Source organism: Ahaetulla prasina, chromosome 1 (assembly GCF_028640845.1).
Source record: "Ahaetulla prasina isolate Xishuangbanna chromosome 1, ASM2864084v1, whole genome shotgun sequence".
Lineage (NCBI taxonomy): Eukaryota > Metazoa > Chordata > Lepidosauria > Squamata > Colubridae > Ahaetulla > Ahaetulla prasina.
This window is the reverse complement of record NC_080539.1, coordinates 26,822,751-26,846,777: the sequence shown is the minus strand read 5'-3', so window position 1 is coordinate 26,846,777 and position 24,027 is coordinate 26,822,751. Positions and strand designations below refer to the sequence as shown.

Genomic DNA, 24,027 nt, shown 5'->3' with positions numbered 1-24,027 from the left:
ATCTTGAGAGGACACCCACCATGTGCAGCATTTAAGGACATTTAAGAGCAGGCACTGGTGCAATGCATATGGCTCCTTACATTTAAGGAAAAAAATGTGCATTTTTTTTTCTGTGCAAGCCTAGGAAAAGACCACGGTGGCATCCATGCCCAGCCCAACCCCAAAACATCTTTTTGGCTTCAAACTACTCACCAGCCAGGAGGTACATGATTTGTCTTGTCAGGCTTGGAGCACCTGTTTAAAATTTAGTTCTCAAACTGAGAAGGTTCATCCTCAAGGGTGTTGTGGGTACGTACCAGGATGAAATCCAGCTGGTTCTGACAGGTTCTGGAGAACTGGTAGCGGAAATTTTGAGTAGTTCGAAGAACTGGAAAATACCACCTCTGCCTGGCCCCAGAGGGGAGTAGAAATGGAGATTTTGCAGTATCCTTCCCCTGGAGTGGGGTGGGAATGGAGATTTTGCAATATCCTTCCCATGCCATGCCCATCAAGCCACACCCATCAAGCCACACCATGCCCATCCAAGCCAAGCCCACAGAACCGGTAGTAAAAAAATTTGAATTTCACCACTGGTACGTATGAAATCAGAAATCCGTAGCTTGAAGATAACTGTGTGTTACTTTTCAGGGAATGTTGATGCTGAAATAAACAAGGATTACTTTTGAGCAAAACAATTCAGCATTCTGAATAATCTAGATCAGGGGTCTCCAATCTTGGCAGCTTTAAGACTTGTGGACTTCAACTCCACAAACTGGACTTTTTTTTTTTTGCATTTATATCCCGCCCTTCTCCGAAGACTCAGGGCGGCTTACACTATGTTAGCAATAGTCTTCATCCTATTTGTATATTAATATACAAAGTCAACTTATTGCCCCCAACAATCTGGGTCCTCATTTTAACTACCTTATAAAGGATGGAAGGCTGAGTCAACCTTGGGCCTGGTGGGACAACTCCTCTGGGAGTTGAAGTCCACAAGTCTTAAAGGTACCAAGGTTGGAGAGCCCTGATCTAGAGGAAAGTGTTGTTCTGTTAAGTGATAAGAATGCATTTGGGGACTAAGGCAAGATAGTAGAGAAAATATAAGTAGGTCACTGAAAGACCCCAGAATGAATGAGAATGGGGTTTGGTGAGTATCTACTTACCAAACACCAAGTCTGTTGGTGAAAAGGTTTTGTATACTGTGTTGGTATTGGGAAAAACCTTGGGAGACAGGTGCAGCTAAGAGAATGGTCAGATAAGAGGGAGATGAGCTTGCAGCAGGAATGTGGTGTGTCAGTGGTTGGGCAAGGAGTTCAGAAGAGACCCTCCCTAATTTACGGGCTGTAAAGAGGATGGGATCAATAGAGAAATACTTCTAAACTTGCAAAATTCTGTTAATGTAGCTCAATAACAAAGTAGAATTAGCTTATCTGATCATGTTTGCTTACCTAGTCAAGTTGACAACTGCACAGTTTAAGCATATTTATTTGTCTATCTACCTAGGAAAAAAGTGCACATATATCTAAAGCTATTATTGTCTTGATGAAGAAAAACTGAGAGAATGAGTAGAAGATGCTATGGTGATCTGATTTAGGACATTTTCTTGTTGGGGCCAAGACTGGTTCAAAGTAAAACTTGAAAGAAAAGGAAAGAAGTGGGAAAAAAAGTTAGAGTAAGTATAGAATGACTAGAGGAAAAGAAAACAAGAGTGGCACATGAAAAAGTAGGGCATAGGAAACAAGGATGCTTACGTATTTGAAACAGTTTATTATTACAGAAAAATCAGACGTTCCGTGAATTGCTACTTTGAGCAAGGAATGTACAGATGTGCATCATTGGGAGCTTTCAAGAAGAGACTGGACTGCCATCTGTCAGAAATGGTGTAAGGTCTCCTGCTTGGATGGAGGGTTGGACTAGATGACCTACAAGGTCCCTTCCAACTCTGTTAATCTATTAAAAGCCTAGATTCTTTCTTTGCAACAAATCATTGAGAAAAGTATGAGTGGAAAAAAGAAAGTTTAGTAAAGAAAGAATGTTTGCCAGTTTGGATAACATGAAACATCGAGTTTGCAAATATGACATTTAAGTTTGGAGCTGATTGCTTTAGAATAGAATAGAATAGAATAGAATAGAATAGAATAGAATAGAATAGAATAGAATAGAATAGAATTTTTTATTGGCCAAGTGTGATTGGACACACAAGGAATTTGTCTTGGTGCATATGCTCTCAGTGTACATAAAAGAAAAGATACGTTCATCAAGGTACAACATTTACAACACAAATGATGGTCAATATATCAATATAAATCATAAGGATTGCCAGCAACAAAGTTACAGTCATACAGTCATAAGTGGAAAGAGATTGGAACTATGAGAAGATTAGAGAGCATTAGAGAGCTGCTGATTCAGTTCTACAGAGGAATTATTGAGTCTGTCATTTGCACCTCTATAACTGTCTGGTTCGGTTCTGCAACCCAACAAGAAAAACACAGACTTCAGAGGATAATTAGAACTGCAGAAAAAATAATTGCTACCAACCTGCCTTCCATTGAGGACCTGTATACTGCACGAATCAAGAAGAGGGCCGTGAAAATATTTACAGACCCCTCGCATCCTGGACATAAACTGTTTCAACTCCTACCCTCAAAACGACGCTATAGAGCACTGCACACCGGAACAACTAGACACAAGAACAATTTTTCCCCGAAGGCCATCACTCTGCTAAACAAATAATTCCTTCAACACTGTCAAACTATTTACTGAATCTGCACTACTATTAATCTTCTCATAGTTCCCATCACCAATCTCTTTCCATTTATGACTGTATAACTATAACTTGTTGCTGGCAATCCTTATGATTTATATTGATATATTGACCAGCAATTGTGTTGTAAATGTTGTACCTTGATGAACGTATCTTTTCTTTTATGTACACTGAGAGCATATGCACCAAGACAAATTCCTTGTGTGTCCAATCACACTTGTCCAATACAAATTCTATTCTATTCTATTCTATTCTATTCTATTCTATTCTATTCTATTCTATTCTATTCTATTCAAAAAGATTAATAGTAGTGCAGATTAAGTAAATAGTTCGTCCAGGTCATGGATATCCCAAAGGTGCTTTTTCAAGAGGCAACTGGATTTTCTTGTTTTTTCTTCTCATCCAAGAACAGCTGAAGAAGCGAAACATCTTCAAAGAAAAACCAGAAAATCCAGTTGCCTCTTGAAAAAGCACCTTTCCTAATGGTAGAAAACGTGGAACAAAAGAGAATGACTAGCAGCTGAGAAAAATGGACTTACTTATAGCATGCACCATTGGGAGACCTGAACGGTCAGATTGCGGACAAATCATTTTAGAAAAAGTCTATGTGGTTGCTAGGAGTCAACACTGATTTAATAGCACACGATTTATCTAGTGGAAATAAAGGATGTGTGAGTATAAATGGAATGGAATGGAATAAGAGTGGAAAACAGGGAATAGGATAAATATGTAAGAAGTTCCTTTGTTATATATTTATGGATAAATGAAGAAGGAATATTTGCAATAACTTTGGTTGATATGACTGTGTGTACTTTTATACGCAGATTATGCTGCATTGTTGACTGAGAATCTGAATTATCTGCCGCAAATATCAAGCATGTAACAAGGAAGATGGATCTGAAAGTTAATGTGTCAAAGACCAGGGCTGACTGGGAAAAAAAATAGATGGAGAAATGCTATGACATGCAAATGCCGTCAGAAACGTAATGGGTATTCTATAGTCCAACGCATTGTGGAGCTGTGCATAACTGTGTCCTTTTGCCCATTTTGTCATAAGGAAGTGAAAGTTAGATATGCCAAAAGAAACATAGGTAACTTGAATAAAAGTCAAAAAAAATATGTGATAAAGCAAGAAGTGATAGGGTCAACATAAGAATGTGTGGCTGATAAATAAATGTGGATAGAATACAAAAGAAAGAAATATTTTACATTGAGATGGCTTGGTCAGAAAGTGTTAATAAGGATCAAAATGTAAAACAAATATATGAAGAAAGAGGAAATGGGTTGAGAGAAAAAGGAAGATCATAGCTGCATGTGATGGACGTGATGCTGAAGAAGAGAGATGAGATGTTTAAAGAACAGATGTTAATGTGGGGAGTGGTCCATAGAAATGGGTGGAAACAATGATAGGAAGGTATGAAGAAGAATAGTGAATGGTGTTGGCATGAATTTGATTTAGGTTTCCATTTCTTTCAGCTCCTGCCTTTATTTTATTTGTTCATTATATCTTGCTCTTTTTCCAAGGTTTGCATAAAATTGCTTCCCCAAAAGGAACTAATGTGATGAGTGTGGAAGAATCGATGTATTTTTAAACATAAAATATCATGTTACACATTTAAAGCTTGTTGAGGTTTTTTGTTGTTGTTGTTAATGTTCTTGGCGGGGTTTCTTCAGTGCACGCAGCATCCCTCTCCTGACCTTGCAGAATAATTGATCTTCACTTTTGATAGTGCAAACCCAACTTCCCAATGTCTTCCTTGCTCTGCCATGACTTGATCCTGTCTCTCCCATAGATTATTAAGCAGGTCCTTGCTGCCCTTCAAGATGAAATAACTTGAGTTGAATGGAGTTGTTGCTCTGTTCCCCCAAAGCCTACCAGATACTTTCCAGAAGCATTTGGGTTGCAGCACATCAAAAACATGCCAGGTTGGGGAAAAGTAGGACACCAAATCTGGCCTGCAAAATCCTGGACCACCGTAATAGCAAAAAGGCAGAGGTCAGAGAAATTGATTTCTTCCACTAGTCCTCTGGATTTTTATAGACAAGATCTTTTGTAGAGAAGAGCAACAAAGATGATTAGGGGATTGGAGGCTAAAACATATGAAGAACGGTTGCAGGAACTGGGTATGCCTAGTTTAATGAAAAGAAGGACTAGGGGAGACATGATAGCAGTGTTCCAATATCTCAGGGATTGCCACAAAGAAGAGGGAGTCAAACTATTCTCCAAAGCACCTGAGGGTAGAACAAGAAGCAATGGGTGGAAACTAATCAAGGAAAGAAGCAACTTAGAACTAAGGAGAAATTTCCTGACAGTTAGAACAATTAATCAGTGGAACGACTTGCCTGCAGAAGTTGTGAATGCTCCAACACTGGAAATTTTTAAGAAAATGTTGGATAACCATTTGTCTGAAATGGTGTAGGGTTTCCTGCCTGGGCAGGGGGTTAGACTAGAAGACCTTCAAAGTCCCTTCCAACTCTATTATTATTATTATTATTATTATTATTATTATTATTATTATTATTATTATTATTATTATTATTATTATTATTATTATTTAAAACCCCAGGAAAGCTGCTGTATGACTCTTCTACATTTTTAGAGCATTATCAGTAGGATGTGTCTTAAAAAGGAGGGAAAAAGAAAAGGGGTGTGACTTTTCTTCTGTAAACGGTTCCTCCCATCTTCCAGAAAATAGTTGATTTCCAGGCATCGAGGGTCAGAACTGGAGAAGATGGCAAGTAAGTGGTTTTGAAATGCTTCTTAAAATTAATTATCTTAGTGCATTGCTCAGAAACTACCTTATGGACTTGAGTGTTCTCCATTCCTTCCATTTTATATTAGATCTCCTTAACTTGTAAAATTCCCTATTTCAGCCTTCTTCAACTGGAGGGCCATCAGATATGTTAGATTACAGCTCCTATTCTGATAGATAAGAAAAAGTGCATATTGTAGTTCAAAGTATCTGGAGAGCATCACATTGGATGAAGCCATTCTGTTTTGATTAGGAAAGCTACAGTGGGAAGCAAAACCATTGCATCTTTAAGTGACAGCATAAAAGGAAGTCTTCCCTCCCCCCACATCAGCTTTGCTCAATCAGGGCTGATTGCAGGCTTTTGAGTTTTAGGTAAGTTTGACAAATAGGATAGAAGCAAAGTATCTACATGCCAATAAGGCTAAACTACCTTGTATTTCAAGCTTTTGTGAATATTTATGAGATGATCATAGAATAGAATAGAATAGAATAGAATAGAATAGAATAGAATAGAATAGAATAGAATAGAATAGAATAGAATAGAATAGAATTCTTTGTTGGCCAAGTGTGATTGGACACACAAGGGATTTGTCTTGGTGCATGTGCTCCCAGTGTGCATAAAAGAAAAGATATGTTCATCAAGAATCATAAGGTACAATACTTAATGATAGTCATAGGGTACAAATAAGCAATCAGGAAACAGTATCAATATAAATTGTAAGGCTACAAGCAACGAAATTACAGTCATACATTCATAAGTGGAAGGAGATGGGTGGTGGGAACAATGAGAAGATTAATTAGTAGTGCAGATTTAGTAACTAGGTTGACAATGTTGAGGGAATTATTTGTTTAGCAGAGTGATGGCGTTCGGGAAAAAACTGTTCTTCTGTCTAGTTGTTCTGGTGTGCAGTGCTTTGTAGCGTCCTTTTGAGGGTAGGAGTTGAAACAGTTTATGTCCAGGATGTGATGGGTCTGTAAATATTTTCACAGCCCTCTTTTTGACTCAGGCAGTATGCAGATCCTCAATGGAAGGCTGATTGGTAGCAAATGTTTCTTCTGCAGTTCTAATAGGTACATAGTGTTAATATTTAAAATATTTCCAGAGTGAGATTTCTAGTGTATAACAAAAACCTTTCTGTATTTAACTTTTCCTTTGGCATGATTAGCTTAGACTTAGGAACTTTGCATTCTGTTCTTGAAGAACAATAACATTCCTTGATATTTTTATGGCTAAATAACATGACTCACTCTTTTGCCTAATAGCAATTTATAGTGACAGCTGCAGTCATTTGTTCTATTTATTAAATTTTTAAGCTGTCCATTTCCTTCTACAAGGTGATTCCAGACAGCTCCTCCTACCATCATTGGTCCTATCATAATTGGTTTACAATAATTGTAACTGGACAGAGCTTTACTTGACTTCAACCATAGTTGGATGAGGCTATGAAAATGTTCTACACCAGGGGTGTAAAACTTGCAGTCCGTGGCCCCGATGCGTCACATGTTGGCCACACCCACCAGGGATGAAATGCTACCAGTTCAGGCCAGTTCGCCCAAACAGGTAGTAAAAATTGCTACTGGTTCACCGAACTGGTAGTAAAAAATGTAAAAAAAAAAAAGTTCCAATGATCAGCTGAGCGACATGCGATAGTCAGAACTTTTTTTTTTAGCATTTTTTACTACCGGTTCTGGAGAACCGATAGTTAAAAATCTTTAAAAAGTAAAACAAAAAAGTTCTGATGATCCTGCGTTGCTCAGCTGATTGTCGGAACTTTTTTTTTACTTTTTAGCCATTTTTTTACTACTGGTTCAGGTGAATAAGTAGTAAAAAATGCTTTAAAAAAGTAAAAAAATAGCTTCGACGATCACAGCTGTGCCAAACAATCGCTGGAGCCTTGTTTTTACTTTTTTAAAGCATTTTTTACTACCTATTTGCCAGAGCTGATAGTAAAAAAATACTTTTAAAAGGTTAAAAAAAAGGTTCTGATGATCGTGCGGCACAGCTGTAATTGTCGGACCCTTTTCTTTAACCTTTTAAAAGTGTTTTTTGTGGATCTAGACTCTGGAGTAACTGGCTTCTGACATTCTAAATTCATATTAAAATTCAGTTTGACAATTAAAGATTACTTTCCCAAATGATTTGTGAGTAACTCACATCAAACCTCTGCTTTCTTCAAGGCCTGAGGCTGCTCTTTGCTCTTCTGGGTATTCTAATAGCAGTGAAGCCTCATGTGGCAGATAATCTTTCTCTACAAGGTAAGGCCTTTCACTTTAGAACCACTTGTTAAAATTGGGTTAAAGTGTCTGTAGAGGTCTGCATGTGTCCCCACTTGTAAAAATGCAGCCTAAATATTTCATCATTTAAGAACAAGCTACAGGAACCAAATGCAGTTTTCCAAGTGTTTTTGATTGCCTCAGTGTGAACAACTCACTACAGCAGAAAAAACAACCACATGGTTATTTAAGGATAATTTGCTAACATTTGAACGGATGCAGAAATTCAGTCTGTATTTCCTTTCTTAGTGGAGACTCACAGGTCTGCCAAATATTCCTGAGGCAGTATTTCTGAACCTTGGCGGCTATAAGAGCTGTAGACTTCAACACCCAGTTGTGTGGCTGCTATCTTGATTATTTTGATCTCCCTTACGGACAACTCTCATTGGAAGCAGATGTTTCTAATAGCTGCCAAAATAATGTCTGTGCATAAGAGCATCTCTGTGAAAATGATGGAATTGATACATGCCATATCACATGAATGCTGTATATAATTTGCATCCCTGGCATGAAAGCATATGACACACGGGCCGTCACACATTCCCTCCATCGATACTCATGGTTAGAGTCTCTTCCAAATCTTTGGTGGCACCACAGTATAGAGAAGGGCCACTAACAGATATGCACCCTAAACCAGGGGTTTCCAACCTTGGCAGCTTTAAGCCTGGCGGACTTCAATTCTGGGAATTGAAGTTCTCCAGGCTTAAAGTTGCCAAGGTTGGAGATCCCTGCCCTAAACAACCTCTTACACAGACATGACCTATGTAAGGTTTTCCTGGTAGATCTCAGGTACCCATCCATAACATTAGTAACTGACAAGGTTTAAAGTACTGTGTGAGCATAGAGTCACTTTAAATAGACGATTACGGTACTTAATGAAATATACTACTAATATTACAACAGGCTTCTTCAAGATGGTGGCTTCTAGATATGCTGGAATATAACTGTTGGAATTCAGGTTAGGGAAGTTATATTCTCATTAGTTTGTTTTTGTGGGATTTGACTGAAGTGTCTCCTTCAACAAAATCCAAACCAAGTGTCTCTTTTAGAGACTGCAAAGAAACTGGAACCTCGATTCCTTCTGCAGAATGTGGAAGAAGCCAAGATATTAGTTGATGCGGCCTATGAATACACCCACAACCGGTAAGATTTTGTACAAATGTCCCAGAAGCCAGGTTTATGTTTGCCTTTTCCCGTCTGCTCTATTTGATGAAGATTTGCTGCATTGTTTGCTAGATGACTTCTCCGTATGAATATTCAGACAAAAATTCAGGCAATGTGCCATGTTGTTTCATTTGGAAAACATGGATATTTCTGCCAGCTACAAACTGATTCAGTAGTTTAGCTATTCCTGTTTTCATCCCATATCTTCATTGTGCATGTTTTGCTGCAGCTTTTGAATTGTGGATGTTTTTATTTTTCATTGTGATTGAAAATCTCACGGTACGAAATTGATTTAGCAGTATACAATTGGAATCAAAATACAGGTGTACCATTTGCCTGCCTGCGGGTCATTAAAGGCACAGAAGCAATGGTGAAATCCAATTTATTTTACTACTGGTTCTGTGGGTGTGGCTTGGTGGGCGTGGCTTAGTGGGAATGGCAGGGAAAGGATATTGCAAAATCTCCATTTCCACCCCACTATGGGGCCAGCAAGAGGTGGCATTTGCCGTTCTCCGAACTACTCAAAATTTCCGCTACTGGTTCTCTGAACTACTCAAAATTTCTGCTACCGGTTCTCCAGAACCTGTCAGAACCTGCTGGATTTCACCCCTGATACTCACTCGTACACATGCATGCGCATATGTTTGCATTCTCTTTTTTATTTTTTTATTTATTTGTCAAGCATGTATAAGATAACAGATATAAGTTCACCCCTGCACAAAAGCCTTACAACATCAAGATGATAATATTCATTTTAGCCAATGGGATGAAATCAAAGGGCGAATGATTAACATGAAGAAATATAAAGTATTAGATTAGGATTATAGAGCCGTAGTTCATCCCTAGATTTCATTAGATAATACAAAACAGTCACTGCCTCTCAAGTTAGCATCCTTGGCTGGGTCATTGTAACACACACCTTGCAGGGGGGGGACTTTTATTCTGCGGTCTTGATGTAGGTATTTTCCGATTCACCAGGTTAGAAGAAAAACTAAAGAAAAAGACAATACGTCCTTCAGAAATCCTAGTGTCTTTCAAACAACCTGTAGGAAAAACTCGGTTTCATGTGAAAGCTGCTCAATATATGCTGGTGACCTTGGACCTCTTGAAAGAGAAGCTGCAGGATGTATATCCTCAGGAATTCAATATCACAGGTATTTTGCATACTTTGACACTAACCAAAAGTACAGGTAAAGTTTTCCTTGTCAGTCGTGTTCAACTCTAGGGCACAGTGCTGATCTCACAGTGTTTCTTGGCCAAGGGACCCAGCTTAGTCTGAAGGCATTTTCTGTGGTCATGTGGCCAGCATGGCTATACACCAAAAGTGGACAGAATGCTGTTACCTTCCCACCAAAATGATACCTATTAATCTACTTGCATTTGCATGCTTTCGAATTGCTAAGTGGGCAGGAAAAAGTAAACAAAAGTAACCAGAAAGTAACCAAAAGTAGGGGAAATAAAATGCTGGGTTTTCTTCCATGCTTAATTTACATTCTTTGCTATTTGCACATCATAACCTCCACAATAACTTAGTTTATTGCAGACAGATCAAAAGTAATGCTAATGCTGAGTGTGTCAATTTGAAAACTCCAACCCCAGTGTTTATAGTGTAAACTTTTAAAATATAAATAGCGCTCAAAAGCATGCAGCCTCACGCATTACCATCTCACGGAAAGTAGGTTGTGCATTAACATTTACTCTTCTCTACTTCTTGCAATGCGGTTTTTCCTAGTGGAGAACAAACCAATATGAAGGGAAATACACCCGTTCCTGGAACGACAGATACAGATTTATTAGGAGAAGCTTTGCAAAAACAACGTGCATTTGTCTGTATGGTCTGCAAAAATGTGCAAAAATGCTTTAAAAGATGCCTGCAATCTATTTTTTTTAAAATCTCAAACTTGTAGAAGCCTAAGATGAACTAAATATGAGGAACTGAGAACTGAATTGACAGATTTACCCATTCATTTTGACCACAGAGTACATGTACATTTCTTGTCCAATCATTTTCAAAGAGGAAGCAAAAGATGAATGTTTTTTTTAATCTAAGAATTTAATCATTTTATGTTAGATGTCAGTTGATGGCTGGGTGGGGCAACCAAAAAAGACATGGATAATGATAGTTTGTAAGAAGCTAATATTTTATATGAAAACATCTGTCTTCATGACAATTTCATGAGAAAACTTTTCAGAGAATGCTTTTGACTGTTTTTTCCCCCCAAATCTCGTCCTATGAAACACGAAGACCCTTTTGTTTTGTTTAACATTTTCAATAGCTTTTATGATGTGTTAAACAGATTCTGTTGCATAATAATGCATGAGACTGAATTAAAACACTGCCCAGAGCCCCCTTTAAGGGAGACGGGCAGTTTAGAAATATGAAATATAAACAAACAATAAATATTTGATAAATAAAATTTGATAAATAAAATAAATAAATAAATAAATAAATAAATTTCTGCAGGTTATGGCAGAAAGAAACCTTAATGCTGATATACCTATAATTATATCACGATTATTTTTATAGTGCTTTACCAAAACCTATAAGAGCATTACATGTTAAGAAGAACATTGGGAAATTGGAGATGATCCAGAGAAGAATGGCTAAGAGGGTGGGAAGTTAAAAATTAACTCCTATTTATTAACATTACCCAAGGGGTAGGTATACTTAACTTTAGAGAAAAGAAGATCTTCAAATTGGTAGTAGAAGCTAGATTAGAGTATTCTTAATTGTTCCTAAAATAGAACTCAGATCAATGGATGGAAATTAAAGAGAAAGAGATTGGGAGCTGACCAAAAAAAACACATAAACCCAACCCTGTAAGAGCTGCTAATCAATGGAACATCATATGATGATGGGCTCTTCTACCTTGAAGTCATTTAAGGACTACCCAAGCAGGCATGCTTCAGAGATGCTATACTTGTATTCTGCTTTGCAGATCCTACATTGAGCAATGGATTGACTTGAAGACTTCAGGATGGCTGGTATTGAACAGCATGCTTAACTTGGCCACTATTTAACCCATTTTTCTGAATTTGCATAATACCTTGACTCCTAAAGCAGCCACATAACCTGCTAAGCTTCACACACAGACAAAAAAAAATGAACCAATCAAAATTAACCAAGTTTAGCATGTTTTAGGAATGCAACCACTAAGTAAATTACTGATTACTGTAGAATGGTTGGTTGGAGTTGTTATGAATGGTATCTAATAGCTATCCAACACCTCTGAAAAAGGAAAATGTTTCACTTTTGACCTAAAGATGCTTTTTAAAAAGGCAACTGGACATTGTTTTTTTCTTGAAGATGTTTCCTTTCTCATCCAAGAAGCTTCTTCAGTTCTTCACTTTAGAAGTGAAGAAGCTCCTGGGATGAGAAGCAAAACGTCTTCAAGAAAAAAACAAAGTCCAGTTACTTTTTGAAAAATTACCTTTGGGACAATCATGACTTGGTTAACTGAGAATCTCCATAAAAGTTCACCTTTTGAATTTCCTCATCCTTGCAAAACATAAATCCTGCTTTCGGTTTTTAATGTATAATTCAGAAGGCAAGTGATTTTAGCCTTGCATTCTTTTGTTATTTTTGCAGCCCTGAAGTCTAAATCCCTTTGTTTTCCTACAGATGTGCTTTCCCCTTCCCAGATGCAAACTATCTACAAGGCAACTGGATGTGCTGTCCAAGAGATCTGTACAAAGCAATGTGACGAGAAGAACCCTTACCGGACCATTACAGGCGAATGCAATAACCTGTATGATTCTAGAATAAAATCAGAAAATGCTTTGGTGGCCAAGACCCTGGTTTAATTGTTTTTAAGTGCTAATGGCTGCTAAGTGAAGAGGGTCATATCCAGTGGTGGGATTCAGCCAGTTCTCACCACTTCGGGAGAACCGGTTGTTAACTTTCTGAGCAGTTTGACAAACTGGTTGTTGGAAAAAATCATGAGGGCAGAGAACCGGTTGTTAAATTACTTGAATCCCACCACTGGTCATATCTTAAGTTTTAAAGAAACTATTATGGGTTCCTTTCTTTAAAAGAAAACTGTGATGTTTAGTTTAAGACTTACATTAGTTTTCATCTGTTACTCATCTCAAAATGGCCAGAAAATGTAGCATCAGTTTCTGACCATTGACCAAGCATTGGTCATAAGAGGCTTCAAAAGCTGCGTGGATCACAGGTTATCTTCTTTCTCTTTCAGTAGAGTCTATTGCAGGGATCTCCAACCTTGACAATTTTAAGCCTGGAGGACTTCAACTCCCAGATTTCCCAGCCAGCAGAGCTGGCTGGGGAATTCTGGGAGTTGAAGTCCTCCAGGCTTAAAGTTGCCAAGGTTGGAGACCCCTGGTCTATTGCACATGCAAGAGTATATGCTCCGCATTTTGAAACTTACTGGTTTGGTCCTAACCTATTGTGCTTAAGAGGATATGATGGGAAGGCATAAGAAAGTCATCAGGCTACCCCATGGAAGCTTAGACTCCAGCAGTGAAGTCATTGGGACTTGACCATGTCTAGAATGGCATGAACCTCTTCTTTCTGTTGGGAGATTTATTCCTGGAAGACATTAGGGCTGCCCTCAACTGATGAGAATGGTCTGGTCTGACAAAGAATAAAACATTCCGAAATTCTCCAGAATGTGCGATCTCTGAAGTTAGCACTTACAAACTAGATGCGTTCTGTCAACTCAACCAGTTGAATTTTATCCCCCAAACTAAGGTTAAATAAACTAAAGCTGAGCATGAGGAATAAAATCAGTTACTGAATCAGGAACAAGCTCTCTTCAGGTGTGGAGTGTCAGTCTAGTTCAAGGGTGTCAAACTTGATTTCATTGAGGGCCACATCAGGGTTGTGTTTGACCTTTGGAGGCGGAGCAGGGGTCCAGGGCCAGCTTGACGTCACTCATGTCGGGGGTGCCTGTGGTGGCCCAAGTGCTCTGCCAGCCAAAATGGGCTCACAACTGTGTGTTCAGCTGGGACAGCCTCCTGCAACCCTCTGCTAGCAAAAACAGAGCTCGGGAGGGGCACACGTGTCCCTCCTGAGCTCCATTTTCACTGGCAGAGGCACCACGGGCCAGTCCTTTGCTATTCCCAGGGCATCACCATGGGCCTGATTCAGCCTGCGGGCCTTGAGTTTGACACCCTTGGTCTAGTTGGCTCTCCTTGATCAGCCGTCTTCCCTGTAGAACAGCTATTATTGTTCAGTTAGATTTACACTAGAATGGAGTTGGCAATAGGGGGCCTCTGTGGCTCAGACTGGTAAGACAGTCTGTTATTAACACAGCTGCCTGCAATTACTGCAGGTTCTAGTCCCACCAGGCCCAAGGTTGACTCAGCCTTCCATCCTTTATAAGGTAGGTAAAATGAGGACCCAGATTGTTGGAGGCAATAAGTTGACTTTGTATATAAATATACAAATAGGATGAAGACTATTGCTAACATAGTGTAAGCCGCCCTGAGTCTTCGGAAAAGGGCAGGATATAAATGCAAATTAAAAAAAAAAAAGTCAACACCTGCCAACCTTGGGTGACTTTGGACCCGTTTAGGGTGGGATAGAGGCAATGGTGGGATTCAAATAATTTAACAACCGGTTCTCTGTCCTAATGACCAGCTGGGTAGGCGTGGCTCGGTGGTCATGTGACCGTGTGGGCATGGCCAACTAAACATCACTCACATCGATGGGCGCTTCACCTTAGCTGTTACAATGCAATGGGGTTAACCAACGAAGCAGTTTCTGTAAGCAGGGCAATTAAGATTAGGCTAGAAACACCACCAGAATGTTTCCTTCCTGCCTTCCTTACAGGATTAGCCCTGTAAAGTGGAAAAAAAACAAAATAAGATTTCTTCCAACAACTGCTTAGAAAGTTAACAACTGGTTCTCCCGAATAGGTGCGAACTGGCTGAATCCCACCACTGGATAGAGGGTAGTTGTCTAGAGAAGGAAGTTCAAGAAGTCTGCTGAAAAGAGACAGCCAAATCACTTTTATGACATGCCCATTGCCAAGAAGTCTGCTAGTATACCATCCTCAGGAAGAATCTGGTCACCCTGGCTTCTTTTCTATCTCAGTTTGTAATTCAACACATGAGAATCCAAATACAGGTAGTCCTCAACTTACAGCAGTTTGTTTAGTGGCCGTTCAAAGTTACAACGGCCCTGAAAAAAGTGACTTCCAACCGTTTTCCCCATTTACGCCCATTGCAGCATCCCCATGGTCACGTGATTAAAATTCAGATGTTTGGCAACCAACTCATATTTATGACAGTCGCGGTGTCTCGGATCACGTGATTTACTTTTGGTGACCTTCTGACAAGGACAGTCAATGCGGAAGCCAGATTCACTTAACAGCTGCAGTGATTCACTTAACAATGGTGGCAAGAAAAGTCCTAAAATGAGGCATTTTAACAAATTTATCACTTAATTTATTAAATTTATTAATTTTAATTTATTTAATTAATTTATTAATTAATTTATTAAATTTAATTTATTAAATTTATTAAATATTAATAAATTAATAAAAATTAATTTATTACATTTAAATTTATCTTAACAAATTTATCACTTAGCAATGTTAGGCTCAATTCTAGTCATAAATTGAGGACTGTATTGGACTTTCTTCTGGAACTAAACCTCAACATTTAATCAGAATATGGATGATGTATTTGCCGCAACACGTGTGAATGCAATTGAGCTTTATTACTGGATTTTAAGGATTAGCGTTGTGTGTAAACCAAGTCTTATTGCTTTTAAAAACTTTCTTCTACATTAACTTTGGGTTTAACGAAATATTGCAGGAGAATTCCTACTTTGGGATCTAGCAACCGTCCATATGTCAGGTGGCTGCCTCAAGAATATGAAGACGGCATCTCTCTCCCACGTGGCTGGACAGAAACGAAGCTGTATTTTGGACACCCTCTGCCCTTAGTAAGATATAATCCCTATTTCTCTCTAATTCCAGGATGCTTAGTTTGAACAGAGGAAAGGATGCAGGATTTTAAGGGAGAAAAACAATTGAAAGGGAGGAAAGAAACCAAGAGTTGAGGCAAGGAGATTAGAGAAATGGAATAATTGATGTAATTGACGTATCATAGCCAGAAATGAACTAAGGAGTCCTAAATTTGTCTGCCAGAGCAGAAGTGATCCAGGTAGAGTTTAAGGCCTATAAATGATCTGGTGCTTTTGTACACTAGTTACAGCAATAGAAAACAGGAATAGAGAAGGATTTTCATGAAGAATCGTATCTTATAGTTTTGCGAATGAAAAGATAGAAACTTTGTTGTGGTCAACTCCTGACTCATTTAAATAAACTTTGAAGATATAACATAAATATATCAAGTATCAAACAACAATGGTGCACATTGGGCTTCCAATTTGCTGAGCAGCCCTGAACAAAATCACAACCACTGCTTAGACCTTTGGTCTATTTATTATATTTCAAAGACAAGACCAATTAAGAGGGAGACACGGTGTCATTTATAGCATGGCATTGGTATGTTCTTCGAAAAACCAATCTGGATGACTTTATTATGATCACTTCCTACTTGGTCCGCATGCTAGCTGTGCTGTCTTTGAAATGCAGTTAGTCCTCAACTGACCATCATTCGTATATTGACTGCTTGAAGTTACATTTATATATTTATGAAGTTGCAACGCCATTGCAGCATCCCATGGTCATGTGATCAAAATTCAGGTGCTTGGCAACTGAATTACTAATCTGGCATAAGAGTAGAGAACTGGGGGTTGAATGCATCGTTGGCACCGTGCACATAAAAATATTTTTTTAAGCCCTAGGAGAGAAATAACAATAAAGTTAAGGGAAGAATAAACAAGAGGACAGAAATAAGACAATCTCATGATGATTTAATCCTCTCAGAATCTGCAGGCTACTGAATCTTTCTCAAAACAGATTGAAAAAGCCAAGCACCCTGAAAAAAGACTTGACTATTTGACTGGATGCTGAGCAGAAGGACTTCAGATTGAAATGTTCTATTGCAGGTCCCCTATATAAGGCCTCCGAAATTCTAATCCCTAATAGGAATATTTGGCACATAATATATTTGATATGATAATAAAATACAATACAATAAGGTTAGATACTAGATAATTAGATAAACTTTTTTATCCTTTTAGTTAACTTTTTAATCCTTTTAGTTAACTGCTTTTAATGAAGTTCCAGGATGCCAGCTATCTGTATTTAATTCTTCTGCCTGAAGACCTTGTGAAGTCATTCCTCTCTCTTGTTTCATCAAGAACGAGAGTCCTAGAGCAGTGGTTCTCAAACTTTTCTTCACCACGGACACCCTTTAAATACCTTTTGTGGCCACGGACCCCCAAGGCTTAACTCAAGATTTAAATCATAACATTTCTTCAAGCCTTCATGGATGACCTCGCAGCCTCACAGGCAGTGGTGGGATTCAAGTAATTTAACAACCGGTTCTCTGCCCTAATGATTTATTCCAACAACCAGTTTGCCAAACTGCTCAGAAAGTTAATCGGTTCTCCCGAATTGGTGCGAACTGGCTGAATCCTACCACTGCTCTCAGGGTTCCAGGGACCACAGGTTGAAAACCACTGTCCTAGATGATTTCATTGGCAGCTTGTGCAAGTATATCTATAAATTCTTTCTCCTAAATTAGCATGTAGCAATTTGTAGTTGTTTCCAGGTTTCATAAACCCCTCTCCTTTCCTTCCGTCTCTGCCATAATAATTTTTTGGTAACAGGTCCGGGCTGTATCCAATGACATCGTCTTCTTTCCTAATGTGAACGTCACTGATGATTCTTCCCGCTCAGTCTTGTTTATGCAGTGGGGCCAGTTTCTCGATCATGATATGGATTTTGGACCTTCCGAAACAGCCACCCTCACCTTCATAAAAGGAATAAATTGTGAGGAGAGCTGTGAGAAAGGGCCGCCGTGTTTTCCAATCAAGGTATGAGCTATTCTGAATCTAATTCTGCATGGATTAGCAACTACCAAGAGACATTCGGGACGCATGTCCAAAAGGTGCTTTTTCAAGAGGCAACTGGATTCTCTTTGTTTTTCCTTGAAAACATTTCGCTTCTCCTCCAAGAAGCTTGCATCTAATTACAGATTAACGAGTTGGAAGGGACCTTGCAGGTCATCTAGTCCAACCCTCTGCTCAAGCAGGAGACCCTATTTCTGCCTCTACCTCGGTTCGAACTCACAACCTCCTGATTGTGAGGCAAGAACTCCACCTCTAGGCCACAGTGAAGCTTCTTCAGTTCTGATTGATAAACCTCCAAGTGACCTCGATGACTCTCGGAGAGAGTGCTAACCACCAGATGACTGTAAGGAATATAAACCTTTCCTTTCTCCACCCTTCAGTCAGAACTGAAGAAGCTTCTTGGATGAGAAGTGAAATGTCTTCAAAAACAGAGAACGTCCAGTTGTCTCTTCAAAAAGCACCTTTGGGACAACCATCACCTGGATGACTGAGAATCTCCATAGACATTGAGGATGGGTGGAAAGCTCATCGGCAGGGAACTCCTGAGTCTTCATCCTTTCAGGGCTTCTACTGCCAACCACTTAAATTTGTCAGTCTCTGTTCTTCATCTTCCCAGTGCTTCCTAGTTCTGCTTTTCCACTTTTCCCCTGTTGGAGCCTGGGTCCGAGGAGGAGGACGAAGTGGAGGTAGGGCCGATGGAGGAATGACTGGAGGAGCAGGAGGAGGCAATCCCAGGTCCCTTGGGCCTGGGAAGGGTCGCCAGCGAAGGAGAGATGGCGCAGAACAACCAAGCAAAGGGCAAGGAGAGGGCAGGTAGCAGAGCAAAGGAGCAACGGAGCTCCGATAATGAGCAATTACCTTTCCCCCCCCCATCCCTGAGCACAGAGAATGGAGAGGCGAGGAGGCAGGATCAGCACAGGGCAACAATCTGGGTCCTCATTTTACCTACCTTATAAAGGATGGAAGGCTGAGTCAACCTTTTTCCAGTCTCAGGTGCTTTTACCAATGTCTGGATACTTTGCTGTGCCTTGCCTTGCCCTGCCCTGCTTGCCTTGCTTGTCTATGTGCGAGTCCGCAGTGACACAGTTCTGCTCTTTGTTGTGCTGCAGTCCCAATGAACTCTTCCTGTGATGAGGACTCCATGGAACCAAATTCCCTGAACTGTGACTGCTCTCAGAACTGGGCTGCTCCTCTGGACTAAAAGCAGCCAGGAATTATTGGAGGTGCATGTTTGGAGCTTGGCTCCTGGACTTGCAGTGAACGATGCGACATTTGGGGGAAAGTTGGAGCACTAAAGGGGAGTTCAGCCTTCGTTCTGCCTGTGTTGCTTCCGTGCCCAGCCCCAGGTCATGAAACAGAACATAGTTCTGCCAATTGATCTGGGGACCCCATAGTCATATAGAGCCCATCAAATGGCTGGTCTGATTTTTGTCACTAGGTACATGGGGGTTTATTAGTTTTTGCACTGGGATTTTACCTTTATAAGCCCCCCACCCCCAGAGTCCAATGTGAATGAGTTGGGCAGCCATACAAAATTTCTTAATAAATACATATAAAAAAGACAGCATTACTGAGCCAGCATGCTTACTAGATCTAACCTCCTGATCTGACTTGAAGAGCTTCAGATGCTTACTTATGTGGCCAGGATTACACGGGCTGATAGGGGTTTGAAGTCAGTAGTGGGTTTCTACTGATTCACCCCGGTTAGGGCGAACCAGTAACGGTGGCAACAGGAGGCTCCGCCCACCCGCCCAGACATCATCACTGACACTCTGCACATGTGCAGAAGGTTCTGTTCAAGTGCAGAAGCGCTGTGTGTGAGCAAAACAAGCTCATGCACATGTGGGCTTCCAGTTCCAAACCGGTAGCGAAGGTAAGTGAAACCCACTACTGGTTGAAGTCCAAAACCCATCACCAAAAGTAACTCATTCCAGAATTGGATCATATTTATACATTTTCCAACCATGCCTCTGTTGTGTCGTGTGTTCCATTTAAACATTAATGGGAGAAAGGGGGAAAGCATGAGGATAATGGCGCCTACTGGTGTAAAACTGCAGGATGTTGGATATTCCTTTGCTTGGCATATTCCTCTGCTTGGCAGAATAAAGGAAATGTTTTTTGAACCTGGGAATTTAAACTCCTCTTCATCTTTTTGTTCTAGATCCCACCCAATGATCCTACAAAAAGCCAGTTGAAGTGCATCCCCTTTACCCGGTCAGCTCCTGCGTGCAACGGTGGCTATGCCATCCGCAGCCAGATCAATGCACTCACATCCTTTGTTGATGCCAGTATGGTATATGCCAGTGAAGACAAGTGGGCATTACAGCTAAGAAATCTCACAAACAACCTAGGACTGTTGGCTGTGAATAAGAGGTTCAACGATCGAGGCTTTGCCTTTCTCCCCTTTGGCACTCCTGAAGGCTTTCCGGAAAATTGCAATGTAACAAATAGAACCCTCAGGATCCCCTGTTTTTTGGCAGGTAAGTTATTTGAAAGGTGCACCATTTCCTTGGGGCTGCTCTTGCAAACCCAAAGTCACACCTAGTGAAAGGGATAGCAGGAAGAGATAAAAGGAAAAGATGGCTGCAAAAAAGATGATTAGGGGACTGGAAGCTAAAACATATAAAAAACATTGCTGGAATTGTTTAGTTTAATGAAAAGAAGGACTGGGGTGACATGATGGCAGTGTTCCAGTATCTCAGGGGCTGCCACAAAGAAGAGGGAGTCAAGCTATTCTCCAAAACGCCTGAACACAGGAGTAGAAGCAACGGGTGGAAACTGATCAAGGAGAAAACCAGCCTAAGTTAAGTAGAAATTTCCTGACAGAAGAATTAATTACTGGAACAGTTGCCTTCAGAAGTTGTGGGTGCTCCATCACTGGAGGTTTTTAAGAAGAGATCGGACAACTATTTGTCTGAAATGATATAGGGTTTCCTGCTTGAGCTGGAGGTTGGACTAGAAGACCTCCAAGGTCCCTTCCAACTCTCTTATTGTGTAAAAGGCTGATCTGAATACTACGGATGCTTGGAGAGCTGTTGTCACTCACTTAATAGTTTTCAGTTCTCAATTCTTTATCATTAGTAGTCTCTGGCGAAATGAAACTTTTGGAAAAAGCTGGAGGAGGGTGCCTCAAAATACCTGAGTTTAGATATCTGACCAGGGTTATGCAAGGCCTTTGAAAGAAGTAGATCTGCAAATGAAGCTATATGCTTTGCACCTTCAAAGTAGCTGTGGTGTCTTCTGCCCAAGCATGAAACCCATTAAAGAGGGCTTGCTACTTTGGGAGAAGTGTTTTGCACATGGCTCTGTCCAGGGGTGAAATGCTCTGAAATCTGCTACCGGTTCGCTTCGCTACTGGTTCGCTTTGCATGCGCATGTGCGGTGCGTGCCAAATGTGCGTGCACTTTGGGCACATGTGCACCGCAGGCATGACCACGCAGCACTGAAAAAGGAGGATTAAGAAGCCTTTTCTGAGTCTGCAAAGCTAAGTAGAACAGTGGGGGGGGGGGAAACAGCTGTGCCACGCAATTTATATTCGCTAGAAAGCAGGATTTCCTGCTTTCTAGCGAATATAAATCGCACGGCACAGCTGATCAATGCACAACTGATCATCAGAAATACCGGTTCGCCCAAACTGGTAGCATTTTTTACTACCAGTTCAGGAGAATTGCTCCGAACTGATAGCATTTCACCCCTGGCTCTGTCAGCAAGCCACTATGTCCGTGATGGCGAACCTATGGCACACGTGCCACAGGAGCCATATCGGTAGGCCTGCGAGCTCAGCTAATTTTCGAGCCTTCTGGGCCCACCAGAAGTCAGGAAATGAGGCTTTCGCCCACCCCAGGCTCCTAGAAAGGCTCTGGAACCTGGGGAGAGCAAAAAATGGGTCTTTTGGTTCCACCAGAAGTTGGGAAATGAGCCGTTTCTGGCCTTCAGAGGGCCTCCGGGAGGGTGGGGAAAGCTGTTTCGCCCTCCCCAAGCTCCTAGAAAGGCTCTGGAGCCTGGGGAGGGCGAAAAACAGCCCTACCAAGTCCACCGGGCCATCATGTGCCAAAAGCAGGGGGAGCATGGGGGGGTCACAGGGCACATAGAATTATGGGTGTGGGCACATGCATGCGCGACCACCCACGCTCCCCCTGCTTCCGGCACGCGATGGCAAAAAGGTTAGCCACCACTGCACTATGTGATAGCAGCAGACTTTCAAAATGGACTTCCAATGGACCTGAGATAAAGTCTTCAATTTAGATTTTTAGAGAACAGCTATAGACCTGCCTGTTTACCAGGGCATTCCTTGAAACCTGAATGGTTTTACAGCATACAAAGGTTATTTTGTCAATATTTTCAAGAGTGATTTGCCATTGCTAGTGGTTTACAAGAGCTGAGAGAGACTGACTGGTCCAAAGTCACCCATCTGGCTTCATGCCTCAGGCAAGACTCAAACTCACTGTTTTCCAGTTTCTAGCCTGGTGTCTTTATCTACTACACCAAAATTGCTGTCAAATAAACAAAGTAACCTGTAAGGAATTAGCCTGAAAATGTGATACAGCTCATGTATTTCTTCAGCAGCCTCCATTTGATGGATATTGGAATATTGGAATTCTACTAAAAATAACAGCAATCAGAAACTCAGAAAGCCATAGGCATGTGGTATAAATTGTGCTGATGGAAAAATGTGAAATGTGTATTTCAATGTCAGAATGCAAACTCTACTCATTCATACTTTTTCCTGGCATTGGGTACATATACTGTAATGTAAGTCATTTGGTTTGTGTTGTGATATCATGATGCATGTTTTGTCATTTACTTTTACTCTATCCATCTGCACATAGCCACAATGTGGGGAGCTCTCGCAGTTTACATTCCCTTGATGTAGCTCAGGGGTCTCCAACCTTGGCAACTTTAAGACTTGTGGACTTCAACTCCCAGAACTCCTCAACCAGCAAAGCTGGCTGAGGAACTCTGGGAGTTGTAGTCCACAAGTCTTAAAGTTGCCAAGGTTGGAGACCCCTGATCAGGGGTGAAATCTAAAATTTTTCCCTACCGGTTCTGTCAGTGTGACTTAATTGGTGGGTGTGGCTTGGTGATCAGGTGACCCGGTGGGCGTGGCTTTGTAGTCGGGTGACTGAATGGGCATGGCCAATAATAATAAATAATAAAAATAATAAAATATACAAAACTTGGGAGCTCACCGGTCTACCTACTTTAAAAATAGAGCCACCGGTGTACTAAGTGCCTTTTTTGGGAGCGCACCAGTCTACCTTCTTTAAAAATAGAGGCACCGGTCTACTAATTGCCTTTTTTTGGGAGCGTACTGGTCTACCTTCTTTAAAAATAGAGGCACTGGTCTACTAGCTGCCTATAGCACTGATCAGCTGTAGTGCGGCCCTTTGAAGCGCCACAGCAGTCATTTAAGGCCGTTTGCAGCTATATCACCACTGAGAACTTCAGGGACAGAGAAGAGGAACAGCAAGGCGTGGGGGGTGGGGGGGTGGGGATTTTTGCTACCGGTTCTCCGAACTACCTGCCCCCATCGCTACCAGGTCACGCGATCCGGTCCGAACCGGGAGCATTTCACCCCTGCCCTGATGTAGCTGACCCAGTCAGCCCCTCCTCTGGAGTAAACACCATTCCCAAGAAGTTCCTACTCTCTAGAACTTCAGTAAAAGATACAGTGACCAATTTGATTATCCACCACAAAGTGGATTGATTAAATCTGTCTGTCTGTCTATCTGTCCATCAATCCATCCAGTTATCTTTTGCTTCTCACTGGAGAAAGCAATTATGTTTGGAAAAGTTAGAGGTGAAAGGATACCAGACTGTGAAAGAAAATGGTGTCTGGACACCATCAAAGCTGACATCAGCCAGAGCATAGAAAAACTCAAAGAAATAGTGCAAGATCAGAAGTTGTGGAGAGACCTGGCCCACAGAGCTGCCAAGATCCAGACTCAACTGAATGGACATCATCATCATCTTTTGCTTCCCACTCTCTGTCTCTTCTCTCTGGGAGAATGTAATAGTAAAATGGAGTCAGGGACCCCCTAGGCATGCACTAGGACTAGAGAAGTCCTAGTTTTGTGTAGCCAACAGCACCCTCTCAGCCATAGTCCAAGAGAATGATTATTCCTATTCCTTCCATTTAG

The 24,027-nt window shown here is 40.8% G+C and overlaps 1 protein-coding gene across 1 annotated transcript in view; it reads left to right on the top strand.

Moving 5' to 3' along the window:
* Positions 1-5,411: 5,411 nt before the first annotated feature.
* The window catches only part of LOC131188884 (myeloperoxidase-like), a 34,902-nt gene continuing 16,286 nt past the window's right edge, over positions 5,412-24,027 (top strand). Inside the window, exons 1-8 of the mRNA XM_058164520.1 lie at positions 5,412-5,482; positions 7,675-7,752; positions 8,820-8,913; positions 9,913-10,088; positions 12,557-12,683; positions 15,718-15,847; positions 17,645-17,851; positions 20,049-20,367. Of these exons, the coding sequence (XP_058020503.1) occupies positions 5,476-5,482; positions 7,675-7,752; positions 8,820-8,913; positions 9,913-10,088; positions 12,557-12,683; positions 15,718-15,847; positions 17,645-17,851; positions 20,049-20,367 (1,138 nt within the window). The 5' untranslated portion in view covers positions 5,412-5,475. The remainder of the gene's footprint in view (positions 5,483-7,674; positions 7,753-8,819; positions 8,914-9,912; positions 10,089-12,556; positions 12,684-15,717; positions 15,848-17,644; positions 17,852-20,048; positions 20,368-24,027) is intronic.